Raw genomic sequence first — 20,809 nt, 5'->3', positions numbered from 1 at the left:
TGTATTTGTGTGCTCTTTTTATTAGACATTTGTATTAGCAATGTAGGTAGATTACTAGCATAAGATACATGTAGCTACTGAGTCAATATTTGAGCCTTGAATATTTCCCATGATAGTTACAACTTCAGATTGGCCAAAGCTGAATGCTTAACTGTAAATTGTCAGAGCTATTCATTTAGAGTATGACTTGATAGTCTCAAAATACCTCTCTACTTTCTTTGGGCCATTGGAAAGAAGTTGCAGGAGTGAACCATGAGATGGGATAATTTGACACAGTGCTACATTAATGCAAATACAAATGTAGTTTTATGCTCAATTTGAAAACTAACTGCAGAACCAGTTCGATGAATTGAAAAGGCAAAAGTAAAGTCTTTGTTACTGTCTTACATGTATGCCTCATGGAACAGCCACCCTGCCTTTTTAAGGATCAAACGTATGGAAGATGGTGGTATACATTCTTTAAAGTGACACTTGATATTTATTGATTCCTTCTTATTGATTTAGCAGTGTTACATTTTAACAAATGTACTTCGTCTTTGCTGGTACATGATTTTATCTCACTGAATAATCCTGTAAAAACAAGCCCATGGGTATGAGCTAATAATGGGTCTATCACTAAAACATAGCGCAGATGCATTTCAACCATTCTTAAAACCATTCAACTAACTACCTTCTTGGTAGAGATGACTTATTTATTGCATGTACAAATACTCTATATCTAATTTGAACAAAAGGATTTCCACAAGTAATGAAGTGATACTGATAGAAATATTTATCTGATTCAAACAAATACCTGCATACATTAACATTTCCTAACAGTTTCCTTCATTTACAAAGATAACTTAGACTAAACTTTATCAGTCCCTCATGATATCGATGGACTCTACCAGTTGTATTGCCAGGCTGTACTGTCCGTGTGTCTCTGGCAGAAGGCTGACCACCTGGCTCAACAGCTGGGCAGTCAGGAGCAGAGGCACATCAGGGAAATGGACGTCGGACGGACTCTGGAAATAGGGAATTAACAGACTGATAAAACAACTGATAAATCATTGTACCACCAATTTCCATCTCCATATATGGGAGTAGTGAACAAAAGGTAATGTTGACTAAAAAGGGATACAGTATAAAGCTAAATCCCTTGCTCCTAGACTAACAAACTCTGCTGTCCAGGGCTGTAACTGGCCACACCCTGCAGAGGAGGGCAGCTATAAACTAGATTTAATCAGGCTACCTTGTTCCAATCCTAATTATTTCAGAGTTACCCAGCCAAACTGACAGGAAAAGGAATCATACAATCCATTAATGACTTGCCTTTGATAAACCAACACAGATGCTATAGTAAGAATAGCCAAAAATGTAGAATGGCAGGCTGTAATTACCTGCTGCTTGAGCCATGTGGACAGGGTGGGGGGTAGTCTGGACAGGAGCTGAACACTTCTCTTGGGTTCTGCTGTGGACATTAGGTGGGACAAACGCTTCCCCACCAGCAGGAGCAGGTCACAGCCAAGCTGGCACCGTTCATTCACAGAGTTTAGCACCTAGGATAAAACGCAAGTGTCTGAATCAAGAAAAACTTCTAAGTTATAACGATTTTCCATACTACATGTATTTATTGTCATTTGGCCTATCAACAAAGATGTGATACTTTCAGGCAATGTGTCCATCTAGATACTTTCTCCAGAGGATATATCTTAAGATTTCCTTTATCCACAGAGAGTTTAAAATAGTGAAAACTGTTGCTCACCTCCTGTCCCAGGTAGTCATAGCCCCTGCCATACAGCTCGTTACAGTAATGTCTCCTGACCACGTCTACATCCACCTCCAACCTCTGACCCAGCTCCAGCATCCTGTCTGCCCACGTACAGGCCTCCAACACAACCTTATTGTCTGACATTGTTTGGTAGGCATCAAGGTCAGATTGCAACAGTTCCTTTTCCTTGTCTGTCTCCATGGCAACAGCACCATCATCCATGCTGAGATAGGCTGGAGGGGTGGGGAGGGTTCCAACTGCTGCACTCACTATTCTACACAGGAACTATGAGAAAACAGACACTTTGGTCAGGGAATATGTTAGTCAATAAAACAAAAGATGTTGTACAACAAATGTATTTTCAGTTTCCTTTTGACTGTACCTGTCAAACTTGTTCAGCAATAGTGTACTTCTTATGTGTCTCCATCTTCAACTACCTTTTGAATGAGATTTCCATACTTGCACATTCTTACCTGTTGCCGGGCACTTGTAATGGCGATGTCAATGTCACTGCCAGGTAGGAGGGGGTAGGAGTGCAGATCCTTGAAGAATGCATTCTTGCCCTGGTCAGAAACAACACAATTCTCCTTTCAAAAATCTCTTGAGAAGCTTTCAATTCATTTTCAAATGCCTTTCATCCTTTTTTTTGTAGGTACTTAGGTCATTACATTAACCAGTATCCCTGACAACCCCCTGGCCCTCTAGGAAAAGAGCATATGCCAGTTTGGGACAATCTAGCTAATGTTGATTATTTATCAATGTGCTTGAAAGAAAGATAAACCTTTGAGTCAAAATGATATGAAAAGGGATAGATATTTGAGGGCAAGGCAACAAAGTTAACTTGATGATAGAGAAGAACCAACCTTTGTATCAAAGTAATATGACAGCGGTTTGACTGTCCTGAGTGAGAAGACCATGACAGCATGCATGATACTGCTCAGCTTCATGTGGTGCTGCAGCAGCTGGTAGTTAGACACGCGCTGTTCTGCCGCCAGCTCTGCGATGGACGTGGGGCCCTGCGTGGCCTGCCACAGGTCCTCGATGTCAAACACGGGCACATGGGAAGACTCCACCTCTGCCTGTGAGGAAAAGAATGGGTACGGGGACTCTACTTCCGCCTGCAACGGAAGGGATACAGTAGCCCTATCACTGGGACGGCTGGATGGACGTGGGGATTGTTGAGGCAGTGGTCATCATAGGAACTGAATTACCTTAATGATGCATCTTCATGCAGTATGTCGTAAAATGCAAATCAAATGAAAAAGGACAAATTTTGGAGATGAATATCAAAGTATATTTTCCATGCCTTGCAATCACCATGTGCACCTTATGGAAAAAGGAAAATCATGGCCCACACCAGCAATGCCTGCAAGAATCTTTTATGGGAAGGAAAGAATCTAAATACAGCACCAATAATGATGACAAGAAAACAAAATACAAAGGAAACAGAGGTAAGACTAAAGTGTTATGAATGCATCAAAATAACCAACAGAAGTAGCAAATGTAAGACGGCACATGTAATGTGATACACGTTACATAGAAAACATATTTGTACCTGATTTGTACCTAAAGTTACATAGAGTACCTATCTTTATGAGGTGCATAAGTCGTACATCTCTTAAAATCACAGGGTTGCCCAAGAGCTGGCATCAAATTGTTTGCTGTCATTTAGAACAGGAGTATGAAGGAAATACTTTTTCAAGATATTTTGCATTAGTTTGTACATTGCTACATACACCAAATAGTTAATTCTTACCTCTAATATGACTTGTAAGAGGATGTTGCATTGTCCTAGGAAGTTAGTTAAGGCTGCATCACTCAATCCCACATCCTGAGCATCAACACAGGGCAGACATTAGATGACAACAAAAAATCTTTATTGATGACACAATTCTTGTTTTAAGGGGGCAGGGAATGTTCCTAACTTGCATTCACAGCCCATCCTATGTCAGTGTGTTGAGCCCGTCTTTGGTCTGGCAGAAGAGATGCAGCTCCAATACTTTTCATGCAATCTGTAACCTTGAAGTGGCCTTTGTCCTTTTATGTGCCAAAAATTGGTACAAAAGATTATTGCATAGAAGAAGGCTGGCAAAGCATGAACACATTGTACACGTTGAGCTTTTACTGACAATGCACGTTAGGGTTCAAAATGTGAAATCTTACCTTTCTGCACAGCCGATCCTTTGGAGCCTTCCCAACCTGAGTGATGTAAAAACACACAAAATGATGAACAATTTAGATTACCCAGTATGAACAAGATAAAAAAAAACTTTCAGGAGCCAATAAAAAATTCCTAATCTGGCTGTAATGAAAATAAAACACTTCACTGTAGATTGAAAACAATTAGAGAGCAGATCCGTTTGCCAATTTCAAATTCATTCTGTGTTGAATTGACATGCTTACAATGTGACTGTAGAACAAGTTTTTCTCAAAAGGTCTACCTCCTACTACAAAAATGGTGAAACTATCTGTGTTCCCATGGTGAAACTTTTGCAATTATCCTGTTTACACACCTGCAAACCAACTAACTAAAAAATAAATATCCCTCGGCATAATGCGTTCCCGTACCTTTTCCATGAGAAAAGCACTTGCTGAGAATCTCTTTACCATAAAGGTGTGCCACATCATGCAGCCCAGACCTGTAAGCAACAACAAAATCTATGTAGTAGGTGTACATTTGTATATCATTATTGCACTAATAATGTGATACACCCTTAGTCACTGATGTACACGTTTGATTGAATTAAATGATGGAAAAAGAAGCCAACAACAATAGCAACATGATAACATAAGTATTAGAGACACATGCCAAAACCAATGAAGTATCATCAGAACTGTAGGCATGATAACTACTGCCCATTCTCAAACTACTTTGCTGACAAACAACACTTCAGCCCCCTTTTGCACTTTTGTTTTATTCAGTTTGGTATATAACCTTGTTCTGGGAAAGTTTTAGCTAGCCTCCTTAATAACATTTCTTCTTTTCCTAGTTTTGATAGAGAAATATAGTTTAAGAAAACTAGGAACTGCAACTCATACATAACTGCAACTAATGCATCACCAAACCGCATAAACACAACCAATCAGCAAGGACACAACACCACCAACCAACCAATGAATACCAAGGACACAAACACAACCAATTAATCAGCACCAAGGACACAAGCACAACCAATCAGTACTGAGGACACACACACAACCAACCAATCAGCACCAAGGATACAAACACAACCAATCAATACTAGGGACACAAACTCAACCAGCCACTACTAAAGGACCCAATGAGTACTACGGGCAGACACCACCAATCAACACCACTGAGATACACTGCACCAATCAACATCAAGAACGAAGACATGACTAGGCACACATACTAACAACTCACCATGTTGCAGATAAGGATTGCCAACAAACTTGAGATGCTCAATGGACCTTTCCAGTAATGCTACAACCTGAAATGATAGAAAATTTGCTTTGAATCTTTAGCAGACTAAGTTACCACTTGAGGCCACAAATTGGAGATAAGGGGCAACAACTGAAAGACATAATTTACACTACTAGTATTAGTCAGCATTCCATACCATCTATCAAGTCAAAAGAAAATGTATGAAATGCAAGGATGTCTTTCCCCTACCTCTGGATCTTTATTCCACTGCACCACATACTCCCAGGTACAGTGTGCATGGAGCACCTCTGGGTCCAGGCTGTATGGGAAACGCTCCAGGTGGCTTCGGTAACGGCCTAACATGGACAAAACAACACAGAACTGCTGGTAAACATAGCAGGGAAACTACCTGCAAATTTTTTTCAGGTCATAATCGAAATGACCATCAAGCCACACAAAGTTGGTTTTGATGGATGACATCTACTGGAGACCTGAAATCCGATGTGTGGAATACTAATTTTGATCTGGGATGTAGTGCTGTAATAAATGCACCAATTCTGTGGCAATCATGCCTCACTTCAGGAGAGATTAACAAATGGTAATCAGTACAGCCAACAGTGACCTCCTAATTAGGAGCAATTTATTACTCAGAGGCAAGTAACATGCCCACAAAACAATACAGATTGTGCAGCCAAGTTTTGCAAAGAAAGATGATCAGTCAGATACCAGCTAGTCTCTCCAGTTCTGGAAGAGCAGCTTCAGAGGTCACATCTGTTCCCAGCTCCATAGCCTCCTCCTCCTCACCCTCAGCATGATGGGAGACAGAGAGCATGCTGGGTAGAATCCCTGTTCTTGCCACCCAGTTAGCAACCAATGCTGCAATGGATCCTGTCAAAACAGTCCAACAAAGTAGATTTCAAATTCATCTTCATTTGTGTCAGTATCACACAGCACAAATTTGGTCAATGGATGCATTAATAGTGGGTTACGGTGTGCTTGGTGTGTGTATGCCTGTGACCTACCGCTGCCACCTTCCAGCAGGCCCTTGACAGAGACCACCTTGTGTTCCTTCCCCATGGTTTCAGCATATGAAGGAGGACGATCCACACTGTCCCTGACCTTACTCCTCAGGAGCGTGCTCAGTACCACCACATCCTCCAGCTGCCGCACCAGCAGGTTCCAATGTTCTGTATCCATGGCAACAGTCTCCCATTCCTCCATGGTGTCAGTGCTGGTGGTGCTTGGGGTGGGGGAACTCAAGGAAATTGCTTCTTGGTCTGTGTCTTTGTCTTCTTGACTTTCCTGTATTGCAACATATAGAGTGTCTCTTTTCATTTTAAGAGCTGATTTCAAGTCAACTTTTTGAGACTTGCAATATTCTTAATTTACGAAAATTCAAATGCTTTGTGCTATCGTGTTCATAACCAATCCAACTGTAAATGCGAACACTAAGGCAAACACAACCTCTTTTTCAGACATCAGAGGAAGTTCAGAAGTCCCACCTGTTCTTTGTTCCCACTTCTGTTGTTTGGTACAACAGATGCAGCCACGCTCCTGGCTGCTACAGCTGCCATCAGGGCGCTGGCAGGTGCTTCAGCCGCAGTACAGATGTCCCTTACACTCTGCCACCAGGGGGATGCTGTGTTGGGCTCTGCATGAATAGCATGGGCATCTGGACATGTCACACAGGGTAGGAAACACACAGGTTAATGGGGGCAAACGAAAATAAAAGAACAAAGTGAAAAAAAATTAAGGAGGGACTTGGATCATGTGTTAGGAGGGGGTCATGGACAGCTTTATCAATAATTGTGAAAAAATCATAATGAGACATGTGCTGCTACTGTAACATCCATATAGTGGCTACTAGTTCATTAGTATCAGACAGACATCAGACAGCCAGGGGTTGGCATGCATAGTGGACATGGTCAGTATTACTTAGCTTAGTATACCAAAAATAGTGCACGGTGTGACACAGAAACGTATGTTACCTTTTATCCAGTATTTTCAGCACACAAGGCAGGGGTTATGATAGCAATTAGGCATTATTGTAGCAATACATTCTTATCTATTCATGAAATGATTAGCACATACCACAAATCAATAACAATTTCTCGACAAACCCACATACAATTTCCCTTTTTTCCCTTTACAAATTTGTCTGACTGACCTGCAGTTCTGGTGATGCTTGCCAGGAGGCAGTGCAGGTTGCTGACGGGTGACACATCTCTTGGGCGTATCAGCTCAGTCTCACTGCTTAGCCACACTCTCAGGAGTAATGACTTAATAACGAGAGAAATATGTTTTAATCTCAATGACATCTGTGTGTGTGTACTAGTCTGCTATTATGTAGAAGTATACAGTGGTCACATTTTGTCAAGCTACTGCACTTGTGATACCTGAGCTATATCTCCTGTCATAAGACATACATGTGTACAAACTCACACACACACCTACACACACATACATACATACATGTGTACAAACCAGGCAGAAGCTTGCGACTAACCATGAGGTCAGCAGCAGGGATGCCTGACCCTTCCAGACAGGTACACAGGGCACTAATGGAGTCACCTCCCGTCAGACCACATTTGAACAGGAATGTTCCTGCAAAAAATAAAACAAGACAAATGTAATTTGATCATCAAATTATCCTACAGCCTACAGTACACCACATCTTTGTGGGACATTTCAAGAACTAAGCAAAGAAACTACTTTACTGAGGATATTCCCCTATATTAAGTCTTTGACTATATCAACTGTAACTAGAAAGAAGAAAAACAACAACATTTCTCACCTAGTTTAAGTGACAGCTGCTCATCAATGTCTGAACTCATGAGGACTTTCAATGAAGACACAGTAGGTGCATTGTCATCTGCATGATGAGAAGGACAGATGAAACAGGACAGGAAGGCTGCAGGGGTCATGTGTATGGGGTCCTTGAAGTGCACCCTGTTGCCTGCTGACTCCCTCATGAAGTCATCGACGGCTGAGAGGTACTGCAGCGCTTCACTCACACTTACACTCAGGGTGGCGGCCAAGGTCTGCGGATTACAGAACAAACTGGTTATTCATTACTACAAACGTCTGTCTTCTTTTATCACCTATCACCTATCTCTATCAGTGTTTTTGCGGCACTTAAAACAGATGTTTGAGGACATGGACATGGACATAGCAATCACTTAAAGAATTTAACCTAACACAAATAGAAAGAAAATGAAGTGTCCTCTTAAATGTCATCAATATGCAAAGTTTCCTCTATGAAAATGTAAAGTTTATCTATTTTTTTATGTTTACAGTACCTGTTCTGGATTGTTCTCTGCCATGCCCATGGCCTGAGTCGCCTGCTTGTTCAGCTGACTGATGGTGATGTACACATCCAGCAGCAGCTCCTGTACTTTACAGAAGTGGAGCAGACCTCTGCTCTCAGGGGCGATGGAGTCTGGGTCTGAACAGGTAACAGGTTCAAAATAAGTGCAGGGGAAAGTTCATCTCTTTTGCCAGTTATATTTTAGGCCAAGCAAACATGTTGCTATAGACATAGTCACTAAAAGATTTTGGCTATAACAACACTTAAAGTCGATGCCCAATGCTATGATATTGCACTAAGAATCCTTAGAATTCAATTATGCCATAAAATTTAATCACTTGATCCTGAGACCTCAAACTATCTACAAAAAAGAGAAAAATAATAAAAATATCTTCATAATTATAAAAGTTATCCACCAACCTGATATTGAATCCACATGACATTGAAATATTTTGTCAGTAAATGCAGAGATGACAAACCTTCCTTCTCCAGGGCTTGCTGTATATTGTTCTTCACAGTCCTGATGACATGATGCATCAGCTCTGCTGGCAGGATCTTATGGGACAGAATCTTCTCTAGACCCTTAGGAGGAACAAGGGGACAAGATTTCACAAACATATACCATTTCATGTCAAAATATAGAAAAACCAGAAAAGATAAAGGATACAATAAATTGCTTTCTCACCTGTCTTTTTAATGCCACGATTTTGATGTCTGAAATGATGTCCACTAACTGTTTTTCTAGGGCTCCTGCAGAAAGTACAAATCAGAGGCATAAGACATTTAACACTTTAACTTTAGAAAACTATTGTTCAAATTTCAAAGATAGCATGGAGTAGGTCTTTCACTTCAATTCACTATTACATTTTTGTAAATGTGCAGTTACTTTTCAAGAGTCATGGATTCTTCACCATCATCTTAAGGTTTACACAGCATCTTTATTTGTCATGTAGTTACAGATGTGCTTTATGCTAAATATTCTAAGCATAGATATTACATATGTTCTCAAATTCAAAGGTCTGACATTGACTTCAAACCAAGCTACTAACAAGTACATAATGAATAACATGGTAAAATAAAAGGAACAAGAAGAACTAGGAGAAACCTGCCTTCATGTGAGCTGGGTGTGCTGAGGATGGTGGACAGCTTCTTCAGCAGGTGCAAATCTCTGGCTCTCTTGCTATTTGCACCACTGAGAATGAATAGAAAAGTGAGTCCTTGTACTTAAGAGAGAGAAATAATGTCATACTCTGATAAACACAGTTAACAAGTTAGAACATTTCAAGATAAGAACATATAAGGCAACAGAGATAATGCAGCACTTACACTTGCCATTCAATCTATACACCTAATTGCATGATTGCAGAGTCATTTCATTCAAGGTCTCATCACCGTTTGTTGGTCACCTACAACTAGAATCTCAAGAGTAGGATATAAATAATGGCTTGCCAAAGCTTTTCCCACTTTGGGTTTTGTCTAGACTTTATTCTGAGCATGCAAACATCTGTGAAACAGAAAATGGAATTGCTGTGCCCTAAGCCAGATATCCAGGTGCCCATTACCTGAGAATGAGATGGAAGGGTACATTAATGATCTTTACAACACCAGAGGGTTCCACCAGGCAGCACTGGTAGGTATGAGGTTTGTTACTGTAGAACGTCACATTGTTCAAACCCATCATTGTATAGCCTGGGCACAGCAGTCTGCAGGGTGGGACAAAAGGAATGGTTGGTCAGCATTTTTATAACTTTGTAATAAACATCATAAAACTGTGAGTCCTCATCTCATTTAAGAAACATCTCCAAAAGGTGCAAATAAACAATTCAAAAAATTCTTTCCTCCAACCATGAAAGTTAATCTAACCTGCACTGTTTTCCTACATTGAAGGCTGCCACCCTGGGTCCCTGCTGCATGGCCCACACCTGCACAACATACAAGTCATGTAACTCATGTCAATGTCCACCATGACTTGGCCTGAGCACACCATGGCAAACCACTACTCCTGTTTGAGTCTTCAATAAGCCTGAGGCTCCCCTCAAACCTGGTATTGATGGTTTAGCATCACTTCCAAATGACAGCATTGCTAACAGAACAGTTGTATGCAAGTTGAGGCTTCTTATCTCAATCTGTGTGTTAATGCTGTGTTCCCGAGGAGGGAATGCTAACCTCTTGTACCATGGCTATTTCCTGGTCATTGATAACCATCAAAGTGCATTCAAAACAGCAGAGAGACTCACCTCCAGAATCCCCCTCCTGGGAGCATATATGATGAGGAAGAGTGCTTCTCTGGGAGGCATGTCGGTTGCCATGGCATCACGGTCCTTGTCCTCGGTTACTTTGACCCACCCAACCTGGGCATCTCTGTAACCTGCAATACCATGAATATATCATTAATCAATCAATCAGCCTATCAATCAGTTGACCAATGAATTAAGCACTCACTAACCCACCTGTCATCTATTGGGTGTGAGCTATATGCTTGTGACTAACAATCTATGAACTTCAAGGACTGCCCTGACGAAGATACCATATCTTTCCTGTGTCTTGGACTGAGACGTACACAGAAATAATACAAAATTAATTCATAACTTTATCACAACCTTTATTACCAAATATATGAATCCCCCAAATCCCACTTACAGTCTAATAACATACAACCTCCTTTGTTGAGGTAAATAAAAATGTACAAAAGACCCCACCTTTCCATACCCTGATGGCCACACCCTTGTCAGTGTCAATCAGAATGACTCGCCCAAAGCTGTCAGTGGTGGCCGCCAGCTGACGACCAGGCGACAGGACAATGCTGTCACCATGCCGACGCAGGTCGGGGAGACCAAACCTGTACAGCAATGCAATAGGCCTCCAGTTAATGTTAGAAAACTGTATGGCACATCTTTGCATGTTGTAGTGTTCACGACGGCATTAAAAAAAAGGACCACCAGGCTATTATGGTCAGCTTTTCTTGGTTCCCTAGATTGTCTTTGCCTTTGACCCAAGTCTTGGGTCCAGTCTATGTTACCATTCTTTTTAAATCCATTGAGTGGTCACTATAGACAGGTTTGGTGATTAAAGTAGTTAAGACATTGGCCCTCTGCCGTCATGACACCAGTTTGTATTGATTACTTTGATTGATTATAGGCAGATTGAAACACATGTTCACTTCTTGAGAAATCCAGACTAGATGTATGAAAAGTAACTTGTACATTTAAAAGAACACCCCACCTGAGTGGAAGAGGAGTTGCAGGCTCCACTTTTGGCTTCTGTTTGGGATCTTCACCTTGTGGCTTTCCTTTCCATCCAAGCCATCCTCTAGCAAGGGGCAAATAATTGTATTTGTACTACATGAATGGCACACAGCCACATGACATACAATTGTACTTTGTATCAAGCACAAGCTATACAGGGAACTGATAGATTAGATCTATAAAACACAAGGGCTTGTCGCTATTTCTATCATGGTGTTGATTTAAACCTGCTCAAGGTATAGCTCTTCCTAAATGCATTTCCTCTAGAAAACTGCAGTGATATGTAGCAATGCCTACACCATACAAAAATCGCTATTTGCCCTAAGCTTTAAAATGAGAGCACTCGTTTTTAACAAACAAAAAACAGCATGCGCTGTAAAAGAACTTATCTCAACATCAGCTGAAATTGATGTTTTCGGTTTCAAAAAGGTGTCATCCATAAAGGGAGTAATATATAAAGTTTGTACAGCCAGACTTACCCAACACCTGAGATCAAAGCTGACTTCAGTTTGCTGGCCACTGCTGCAGCAACTTCAGAGATGATAGGTGGTGCAGTTCCCTATGGCAGAAGTGAGCAGGGAAAGTGTTAGATACTTCACAGAATATATGGTTAGGTTACAGATTATGCTGGGAGGGTAATCTAGCACAAACTACTAGTATCCTTTACAATGTTCAAGCTATCATTTGAATTGTAATCATACAACGTGTCCCATTGGTACCACAACAAGCACAAGTACCTCTACAGCAAAGAAGAAGGCAACGTAAGGATTGGTGCCGCTGGTAATGTATCTGGCTGCAGGCGGAGGGTTCTGGGTGATGGTTGCACCGTATCCACCCAGGATGGAGGCAGTCTGCAGCTGGTCAAACAGGCTGGGGGTCACCACACCTGGTCGTAACAGATTACAATAAATGTTTTTGTTAAGATCAATCAGGCTAAGGGTCAACATGCTTGGCAGACACATTAAAGGGGAACTAAACCTTTTCTTGTAAAGCATTCTGCAATATTTTAAATACATCAAAAAGTCCAGTTTTTACTTGTTTTACGTTAGTCCATCATAGATTAGCGTTTCCACAACATTTGAACTTCGCGGCGTTTTGTTGTCGAGCCCGGGAAGTACCGCGACCTTTGACCTCTGTGACGTAATCCGACCACCAACCTGCCCCAGCTCGCACGTCTAGCACACATCTTGACTGCGCGGGAACTTATCGTATAATAGAGTTTTCCAGTCCGGCTTTCTCAATCAAGGACTTGCCAATGTGGACCATAACTTGTGAACTCTTTATTTAGAGTTTGTTACGACCTCGTCTGTGGCACAAAACGTATTACGGACGTACGAAAATAGGAGGTTTTTTTCCGCGAGTTCGTCCAGCTGAAATGTGGGGAGGGGGGCGCCATGCCTTCCTGCGTAGTTTGTAGTAACTCCCGCAAGAAAGGTTTCAACATCGGTCCCGTCCCATTCGACGACGCTGACAGCCTCGATAAGTTCTGGATGTGTCGACGGGGCGACAGAAGTAGCTCCAACGGCGCCGCCCTCCCCAGTCTCATCGGCCGATCTCGCTTGGCACCTGGGCTGGTAGTTGTACGGAGTTATATTCTGTGGGTCAAACCCCTCGTACTCCTCAAAGCCCTCAAACTCGTTTACTCCCTCCAAGTCGCCGGAATCCATCATTGGGAGAGTAGCGTGGTGACAAAGCCGTGGTATAGCGTATTGGCGTATTTAGCAGTATGGAGGTTGGTGGTCGGAATACGTCACAGAGGTCAAAGGTCGCGGTACTTCCCGGGCTCGATAACAAAACGCCGCAAAGATAGATACTTGAGATCGGGCTGGGGTTTGGTAATCAGGCTACTGTGGAGTCTGCTACATTCAATAAACTTTCTAAAGGAAAACCTCACCACTCTAGTGTCATTAATGAAGGATGATTGCAGTCTAAGCATGTCAGTTGGTCTCAGGAATCTCCATCCCAACAAAAGGACTGATTGCACTCTGGCAGGTATTTAAGTGCTGTACTCACCACAGCTGACATGGTCCACCATGTTGCCCTGGTCCCCCAGTCCCCATTTCTTGTAGGCCAGAGGAGGAGGCTGAACATCACTGCCACCTGCAGCAGCTGGGGAGGAAAGCAGTCACTTCTAACTTTGCAACTCAATTTTCCATTAGGAATATATGGTCAGAATGCTAGACACATAGTACATTAAGAGATGTGAATCAAACAAGGTATCACAACTACAATCATATATTCCTGAATATAGGTGTCAAAACATTCTAACAGAGAATATACATTTTTGCTTTGTGAAATTGGCTAACAAAATAAAAACTTTTGTTTTCAATGGATTGGCAACTACTTATATCGAAACATGGTTGATTTTAAACCTCTTTAAAATCACTTAACTCAGTCTTAATCAGTTAATGACAGCTGTTTAACAAACCAAAATTCATAATAAAATGCTAAAAAGATGTCCAAAGCCTGTCAATGGGTCATACGTACCTCTTGCTACCTGGTTCCTACAGGCTCTGAGGCTTTGGTACAGGCTGAAGCCATCTATGGTCACCAGGGCATTGGGGTAAAGAATGGTCAGCTCCTCCAGCTGTAAGCACAAATATCAAAACCATCAACTAATCTTGTACCAGCTAACTATATAGAGGTACTCTCAGTTGTTAACTCCTTCAATAAAGGTGCATGTTATGTATCTCATTTGTTGTATCACAGAATAAAGCAGACAGGTACAGACAGGGCTATTACGGCAGTATTGTTTACTCCTCATTTACTGCTTGCAATCTGCAGTTTGACACTGGACTGTCCATTCTGTTCAAATTACTCAAATCATTAAAACAATTTCTAGATTGGCACCTGGATCCAAATCTGTCACCTCTTTTTAATGTGACAGACGACAGTCCATTCACACTTTTTAGTCCTCCTGTTGACAAACCAACCCTGTAAAAGACAAATATGTGTGAGAACGTAAATCTCCATGGCAGAAGTAGTAAGGTACCCAACAGACTGACCTGCTCTGATGCTCCAGCGTGTCTTCTTGGCTGATAAGTGCTGCATTTGACCTTCAACACAGGGTCTTCATGGAGCAGTTGGGACAGCAGAAGGTTCCCATTCTATAAAGCAAAAAAAAACACTTGAAAGATGGCATTGCAGCAAGATAAGGGTGAGTACTGGTAATGGAAGGTAAAGGAAGGAAAAGCTGCACCATTGCATTTTTCTGTTTTTTTTTAGTGTGGAAAGGGATTTCAAAAAGTGCAGAACTATTACTTGATTGAAGTTTTTTTATTTCTATTTTTCATGGGGATCAAAAATATTAAGGAATTACATATATTTGTCTGATAAGAAATCTATTCATAATCCTGTCCATAGACATATAGATCCATATAACAACAGCTCTGAACAAAACCTAATTGGATGGTAATCAAAATCTAATTCTAATTGATAAAAAATCCTGCTTTGTCCACAATCAGCTGAACCCCTCCCCCGCCCACTAACCCACCCACAGAGCAGAGGAAGATTAGATCACATGTAGTCAAGCATTGTCCATTAGCAATCTGATGCCAGCAGATGCATTGAACACCTGATGCTCAAAGACTCTTGACATTTTTGATACGCAAAACCACCTAGCAACTACATGTTGCTCAGGAAATCCAAGCTGGCAGCTGCTTTATGAACTTTAAAATAATCCCTTCAGATACATATTTTCCTGTTACAGTGTGTAACCACATTTCATGTCTAAACCTTCAGCGTACACCTTATCCGCAAAGAAGCCTTTGATATAACCAATGTTAGTGCTGGTTTGACTTTCTTGGTTGTGTCTGTCTGCACTGTAGAAAATTGCCAGAACAGCAACAGATTCTCGGATCTTCAGCCTGGACATTATAAAACGTGGCAGAGGAAGACACTGATTTTTCTGCTGATACTGACAGCATGTATCGTACCCTGTCAGACAGTCTCCTGTCTCGTGGCCTCCAGACAGCATACCTTATCGTCAGTCTGGTGGTGGCTGTAGGGTGCAGCCTACTGCTCATTTTTCTGGTTTGGAAGAAGGAATATCTCCATAAACCCCGTCACTACCTTCGATGCAACCTTGCCGTAGATGACCTCATCTTCACTGGCTGCATGATTCCAATGAAGATTAGTGTGCTCTTCAGTACAGACAGAAGCAGTCTCCAGCTTTTATGCGGTCTCCAACGAATAGTGGCCCCTCCATCATCAATTTCAATGTTTGGTACGTACCTCCTGATGGCAATAGAACTGTACTACTTCATATGCCACCCACTGCATTACAACAGCAAGGTCACCGCAAAGAATGTGGGAATTGGCATAGTTGCAGTCAGGGTCCTAGCCCTGTTCTTTGGAGTTGGGCCTGTAATAATCAAACAACTGCAAAGCCCTGGAAGCCTGATATGTGATAGGGATCCCTTAAGCAGCACTTCTGCAGCTGCCATCTTCAGAGACATTTACCAAATTGGGATAATACTAGTTGTTCTTGCCATCATCATACTCTACTTCTTTGTGTTCAAAGAAGCCAGGAAACAGCAGGAGAGGGACGAGAACCGCAACCTTTGGCTCTGTCAGACTAAGGCCTTCAAAACACTGGCTCCTCATATTATTGTCCTAGCTGTGTCGGTGGTAACACTCATGTTCATGCTTGTCTTGAAACGGGCCATGTTGACGAAAAAAAATGCACCAGTGTCACAGCACATAGCTGAGAAAGTAGCCAGCATTCTTTACCTGACCCTGTCATCCATGGTCAACCCCATCATATACAGTGTCAGGCAACCAGAGTTTCGACGGGCATTAAGGGAACTGTGCGGCATGCGGCTCAACGGACCTGTGGCACCTGCTGGGGCTCCACCACCCATACTGCATGGACAGATGGCTGTCTTCAGTATTCCTGATCATGGTGAAGAGTCAGCTAGCAAAGAAATTACACCAGTACCATCTTCTCACGAAGAGTCCCAGGAAGACGGGCAGCATGGAGAGAGATGTGGTACCTCTCAGTCTATCCCGAGCACTGACAACACAGGCAGAAAGCTGCGGCTGGCATGCGCCATGTCCAGCTCCCAGTCCAGCCCAAACATAGGGAGCAGAGCCAGAGATGCGTGGCCAGTGAGCATCACCTCCCAGTTCAGTCCTGATGCAGGCAAAACAAGTAAAAACCGACCATGGCTACCTCGCACTTCAGCAAGCCACCAGTCCAGACCAAACACAGGCAAAGTTCCATGGCTGGCAGGTCAACATGCACAGCTAGTAGGTACCATCAACCAAATACAGCACCCAGACACAGAATGACAGAAGACATTCGAGTCCGTCCCAAACACAAATGACATAGTACACGAAGAGTTAGAATCAGAGCAAGTATCCAGTACTGAAAATTGTAAGTATAAGTAAAGGAAGACAGACAGAAGCAGTGACCCGGTAGAGATGGTAGTGACCCGCAACTAGCCTATACATGATATGAACTGGGTAGAGATACAGCCAAGCTTTCTACTATCTGCCACAGACTATAGAGCGATGTTCATAGGCGATAGCAGAATCTTCAACATAGCAGAAACTTCAGTGTCAACCTCGGAAGTCGTGACAGGTGTGGGATTCATAGATTAACAGAAAAAGACATAGCTCCACTCTGCACCACTTCTGCTGTGTTTCAACTTTGTTTCTTCATGTATGTTACAAGTCAACAGATAAAGATATCCAATGGAAATATTTGTAAATGGAAATGCTTGCAAATGTACTAGTAATAACACTACATGGCAATACCAGATGGCTAAAATAAACTTAAAAAGGCTGCAACATTTGTCTTTCATACTGCAGTAAATGTATGTAACTTAGCGTCAACGTGGGGGTGCATAACAGGAAATATGAATGTATCTTGTATAAAATGTTCTTGAAGGTAAAATGTGTTTCTCAAAGTAATACAAAAAATGTCAAATGGCAACATTGGACTGTATAACAAAAAGGACATAATTCAGTTAATGCTAAATGTTCTTGTACATACTTGTACTTGTCCAGTCTGGGCTTCATGTGTCACTGACAAAGGATAGTGGACTCTATCCGAAACATCTGACCGTTTCCAAAACCATATCCAGTTGCTTGAGTAACTACTTTTTGGTGTATCCTATTACCTGGATGTCTAACCTACATCAACGTTCTTGTACATTAACTATGTAGATCACATAAGAGTGCATCAATAGCCATTGCCTGTACATTAAAATTAAATGGATTTTAAAAAGCTCATCTAAATTAACAGGGTAAATTTGAAATGTATCCCGACTACCTGTGTATGTCCTAACCCACCTCTGTATACATCCTGATATAGCCTGAGGTGAACCCCATTACAACACACGTCCAGTCTGGGCCTCCTGTGGAGCTTCTGCAACAAGTAAATAACAACTCATTCTTAGCAACTCTTACAGTGGTAAATTTGCATCCTCCTTACCCAGGAAGATCTGTAAAGCGATGAAAGGAAAAAATACAGTGTGAGGTTGACAAACAATGATTTTTGTTTGGTCTATGGTCCAGGATGTAAGAAATCTGTTCTTGGAGACCCTTGGTTAACATGTAACCCTCTACATCTTGACACTTGACAAAATATAATGGGCCAAATCAGACAACATTGTGAGGAGTATTCATAGGAGCGATATGTAAAAAGAAAAAATCTAAATCTATTTCAAACATAGGGAAGTCACTTATTTTTCTGAATTCTCATGTTTATTATGTATTACACTGAAATCAATCATTATTTGGAGAATGAGTACATGAATGAGTAATTCTCTCCACTTACCTTTTCAAGGATGCAAGTGGAATGCACATGATACTGGTGACACACTCCCTTGAATAGAAAAAAAAAGTCTATCATATGATCCTGTAAACAAGTCAATCAATAAACATTTGCAGTATGTGAGTATATTTGTTTGTTTTTCCATCAGTTTCAAATCATGACAATAGCAGTTGACCATTCATATACTAAGTACGGTACATACCCTTCTTCCAGATTGACAGGTCCTTTCCAACTCATCTGGAACTTCAGTTTGTCTGAATCCCATTTATCTGCAGAAAAAGGTACACCGTACTCATGTCTTCAAAATTCATGCTTTCAAACTTAAATCAGCCTGGTTTGTTTACTTTATTGTACAGCTGCAGGATGCCTATTTGTTATCTAATTTAAAAAAAAATTGAATTTCTGTCTGTTGTCTTCATTTCAATACCCATTTTGCCAAAGAGATGTTTCTTTTTTGTTTTAAAGAAAAGATGATTATGCACCTCTGCAAGGCCTTCCCCATAATGTATATTAGTAAATTAGGGAATAGTCATACGTACGTGATAAGAACACAGCCCTATCCTCAAATGCCAGTGCTAGAAGGTCATTGGTGGGAGACAGAGAGATGCAGCAGTCCTCCATCCATGAGTTGGCCTCTTCTTCCTTCTTCTTCTTCTGTTGCTGAGTCTCCTCAGTAAACTGAGTGGGAAGAACACAGTTTATCTTCCCCCAAATTTCTATATAACACAGGTATCATGAGCAGTTCTTACGATGAAAAAGAACTGAGCCGTCAACTTAGGACCGGTTCAGAAAAATTTCTGGTCTTATGACACGGACATATACCAAAGTCGTCAGTCTTTGCCATGCAACAAGTTTTTTGCTGTGTGTGTACAGACCTGCGGCATTGCGCGACAGACATTTTATAAACTGTCATACGACAACCTCAGGGTGGACGTACGGCTGCTCTTGGCTGTCCGGCGGGAGGTCTGCATTTGAACAGAAACACGCCGCCCATCGCTTTCTCCCACGCAAATCTCTGAAACCATGGTACTTTTGTTGGCCTTAATTTATATTCCATTTCCCTGTAGTTTTGTGTTTTGTTTGCTGTTTGATCTACCAAGGTTATTTTGACAGAGGACAACAGCTCAAACTGGAGCAGTGAGAAAACTTGCTGCTTGAAATTGTGGAACGACGACAGGATAAGAAGCAAAATGGAGATGGTGAGAAACAAGGAGGCATATGGAGAAATAACACACCAGTTGATGGAGTCATCATCTCTCATGCAGTACAAGTGATATAAAATATTTCACTACCAAACCAAGGACATATAATGTCCTTGACCAATCTGATACGCATTTCAGCACTTCTTCCTCGATGAGATCGGCTTCTTCCATTTTTTTGATCGTCGGGGACGTAAGCTTGGCCTCGCTGGCCCACACTTTGAAGTCAAAACTTTCCACCATCGCCGCAAGTTTTTTCCGTGGCCGATCTGGTTTGAACCGGGAAAGGAGTGACCGTACGCTAGCCGGCCTCCAGTCCGTCTGTTCTTAATTACCGTACCACCTGTCCCTCTGCATATGAGGGGCCGTTCGCTAAACTACTGCTAGGACTAAAAAACAAATAAACATTTCTCTTTATTTACCACCAAAATGGTCATGTGGTCACTACAAGGTCTCCAGTTTTTCACAACATGGGGCAAAGCAGGAGTCCCGGTCTGGACCGTGAGTGTGAACAGAAAGCTGACGACGACGGACGTCATTGTCGAACGACCAGAAATTTTCCTCGTGTGAACCTCTTTTATTGAGGTTAAATGGCACATAATTTTTGACGGAGAAAAAGAACCTGCTTGGTGAGATGCACTTACCTCTTCTCCCCAGCCCCAGTCGTCTTCCTCCCAACCATCGTCTGCTATAGGATAACGAAAGATGGAAGGTTTAAATTGCTTTCGTTGAAGAAATGCCATGATCATCGAAAATAAAGCTACTCTAAAATGCACAGCTGTCAACAATATGGAAGGAAGAGAAGATGCAAGCTCCTCACTAGCCCCCCACCCCCTTCTTCCGTTTCTACTAACCTGGACTTTTCGTCACCGGTTCTTCAAGCAGGCTTGGGAACAGGAATTTTCGGACACTAGACACATTTTGGATGCTTGCTTCTATACTCAGAGTGCACGACATGGCTCGGAATGCAAATAGAATACATTTATTGGCCAAATTTCAAAGAAAAAAACAACAGTTCTCTCATTTCTGGACGTCGTCTGCCATGTTGGAAAGTGACGTCATTAGTGATCACCACAGAACAAACAGGGAGTACAAGGATGACAATCAATAAAGTATCGTATTGCTGCAAATAAAACAGTATT

The 20,809-nt window shown here is 41.8% G+C and overlaps 1 protein-coding gene across 3 annotated transcripts; it reads right to left on the bottom strand.

The window, feature by feature from the left end:
- Positions 1 to 2: 2 nt before the first annotated feature.
- On the bottom strand, positions 3 to 20,790 carry LOC118409475 (rab3 GTPase-activating protein non-catalytic subunit-like). 3 transcript variants are annotated; one of them, XM_035810520.1, is made up of 36 exons: positions 20,522 to 20,790; positions 20,312 to 20,355; positions 19,008 to 19,146; positions 18,671 to 18,737; positions 18,472 to 18,519; positions 17,985 to 18,060; positions 14,693 to 14,794; positions 14,175 to 14,274; positions 13,701 to 13,796; positions 12,425 to 12,573; positions 12,167 to 12,246; positions 11,665 to 11,751; positions 11,142 to 11,281; positions 10,680 to 10,810; positions 10,306 to 10,364; positions 10,005 to 10,145; positions 9,552 to 9,634; positions 9,128 to 9,192; positions 8,922 to 9,024; positions 8,435 to 8,580; positions 7,930 to 8,176; positions 7,642 to 7,739; positions 7,303 to 7,414; positions 6,638 to 6,807; positions 6,158 to 6,437; positions 5,862 to 6,023; positions 5,385 to 5,491; positions 5,136 to 5,202; positions 4,319 to 4,389; positions 3,914 to 3,949; positions 3,507 to 3,581; positions 2,614 to 2,868; positions 2,224 to 2,313; positions 1,745 to 2,035; positions 1,380 to 1,538; positions 3 to 1,004 (listed from the first exon to the last, which is right to left on the bottom strand). In XM_035810520.1, exons 1-36 carry the CDS (start codon positions 20,622 to 20,624, stop codon positions 858 to 860), a joined length of 4,326 nt encoding a protein of 1,441 aa, XP_035666413.1. In that variant the 5' UTR covers positions 20,625 to 20,790; the 3' UTR covers positions 3 to 857. The 3 variants fall into 3 exon arrangements, with proteins under 3 accessions (XP_035666413.1, XP_035666431.1, XP_035666423.1); XM_035810538.1 differs by having other exon boundaries at positions 2,614 to 2,829; XM_035810530.1 differs by having other exon boundaries at positions 6,638 to 6,786.
- Between the last annotated feature and the right edge of the window lie 19 nt (positions 20,791 to 20,809).

Source organism: Branchiostoma floridae, chromosome 1 (genome assembly GCF_000003815.2).
Source record: "Branchiostoma floridae strain S238N-H82 chromosome 1, Bfl_VNyyK, whole genome shotgun sequence".
Classification (NCBI taxonomy): Eukaryota; Metazoa; Chordata; class Leptocardii; order Amphioxiformes; family Branchiostomatidae; genus Branchiostoma; species Branchiostoma floridae.
The sequence above is the reverse complement of the archived record's forward strand: the minus strand, read 5'-3'. Positions and strand labels throughout refer to the sequence as shown.

What these genes read in the sequence shown, in the direction of transcription:
- LOC118409475 (XM_035810520.1), bottom strand. Translation starts at nt 20,624, where the DNA reads ATGTCGTGCACTCTGAGTATAGAAGCAAGCATCCAAAATGTGTCTAGT. An exon ending in ATATCAGGATGTATACAGAG is followed by an intron (nt 14,795 to 17,984) that starts GTGGGTTAGGAC and finishes TTTGCTTTATAG; the next exon opens with AATGGGAACCTTCTGCTGTC. An exon ending in GCTTTGATCTCAGGTGTTGG is followed by an intron (nt 11,752 to 12,166) that starts GTAAGTCTGGCT and finishes GCCCCTTGCTAG; the next exon opens with AGGATGGCTTGGATGGAAAG.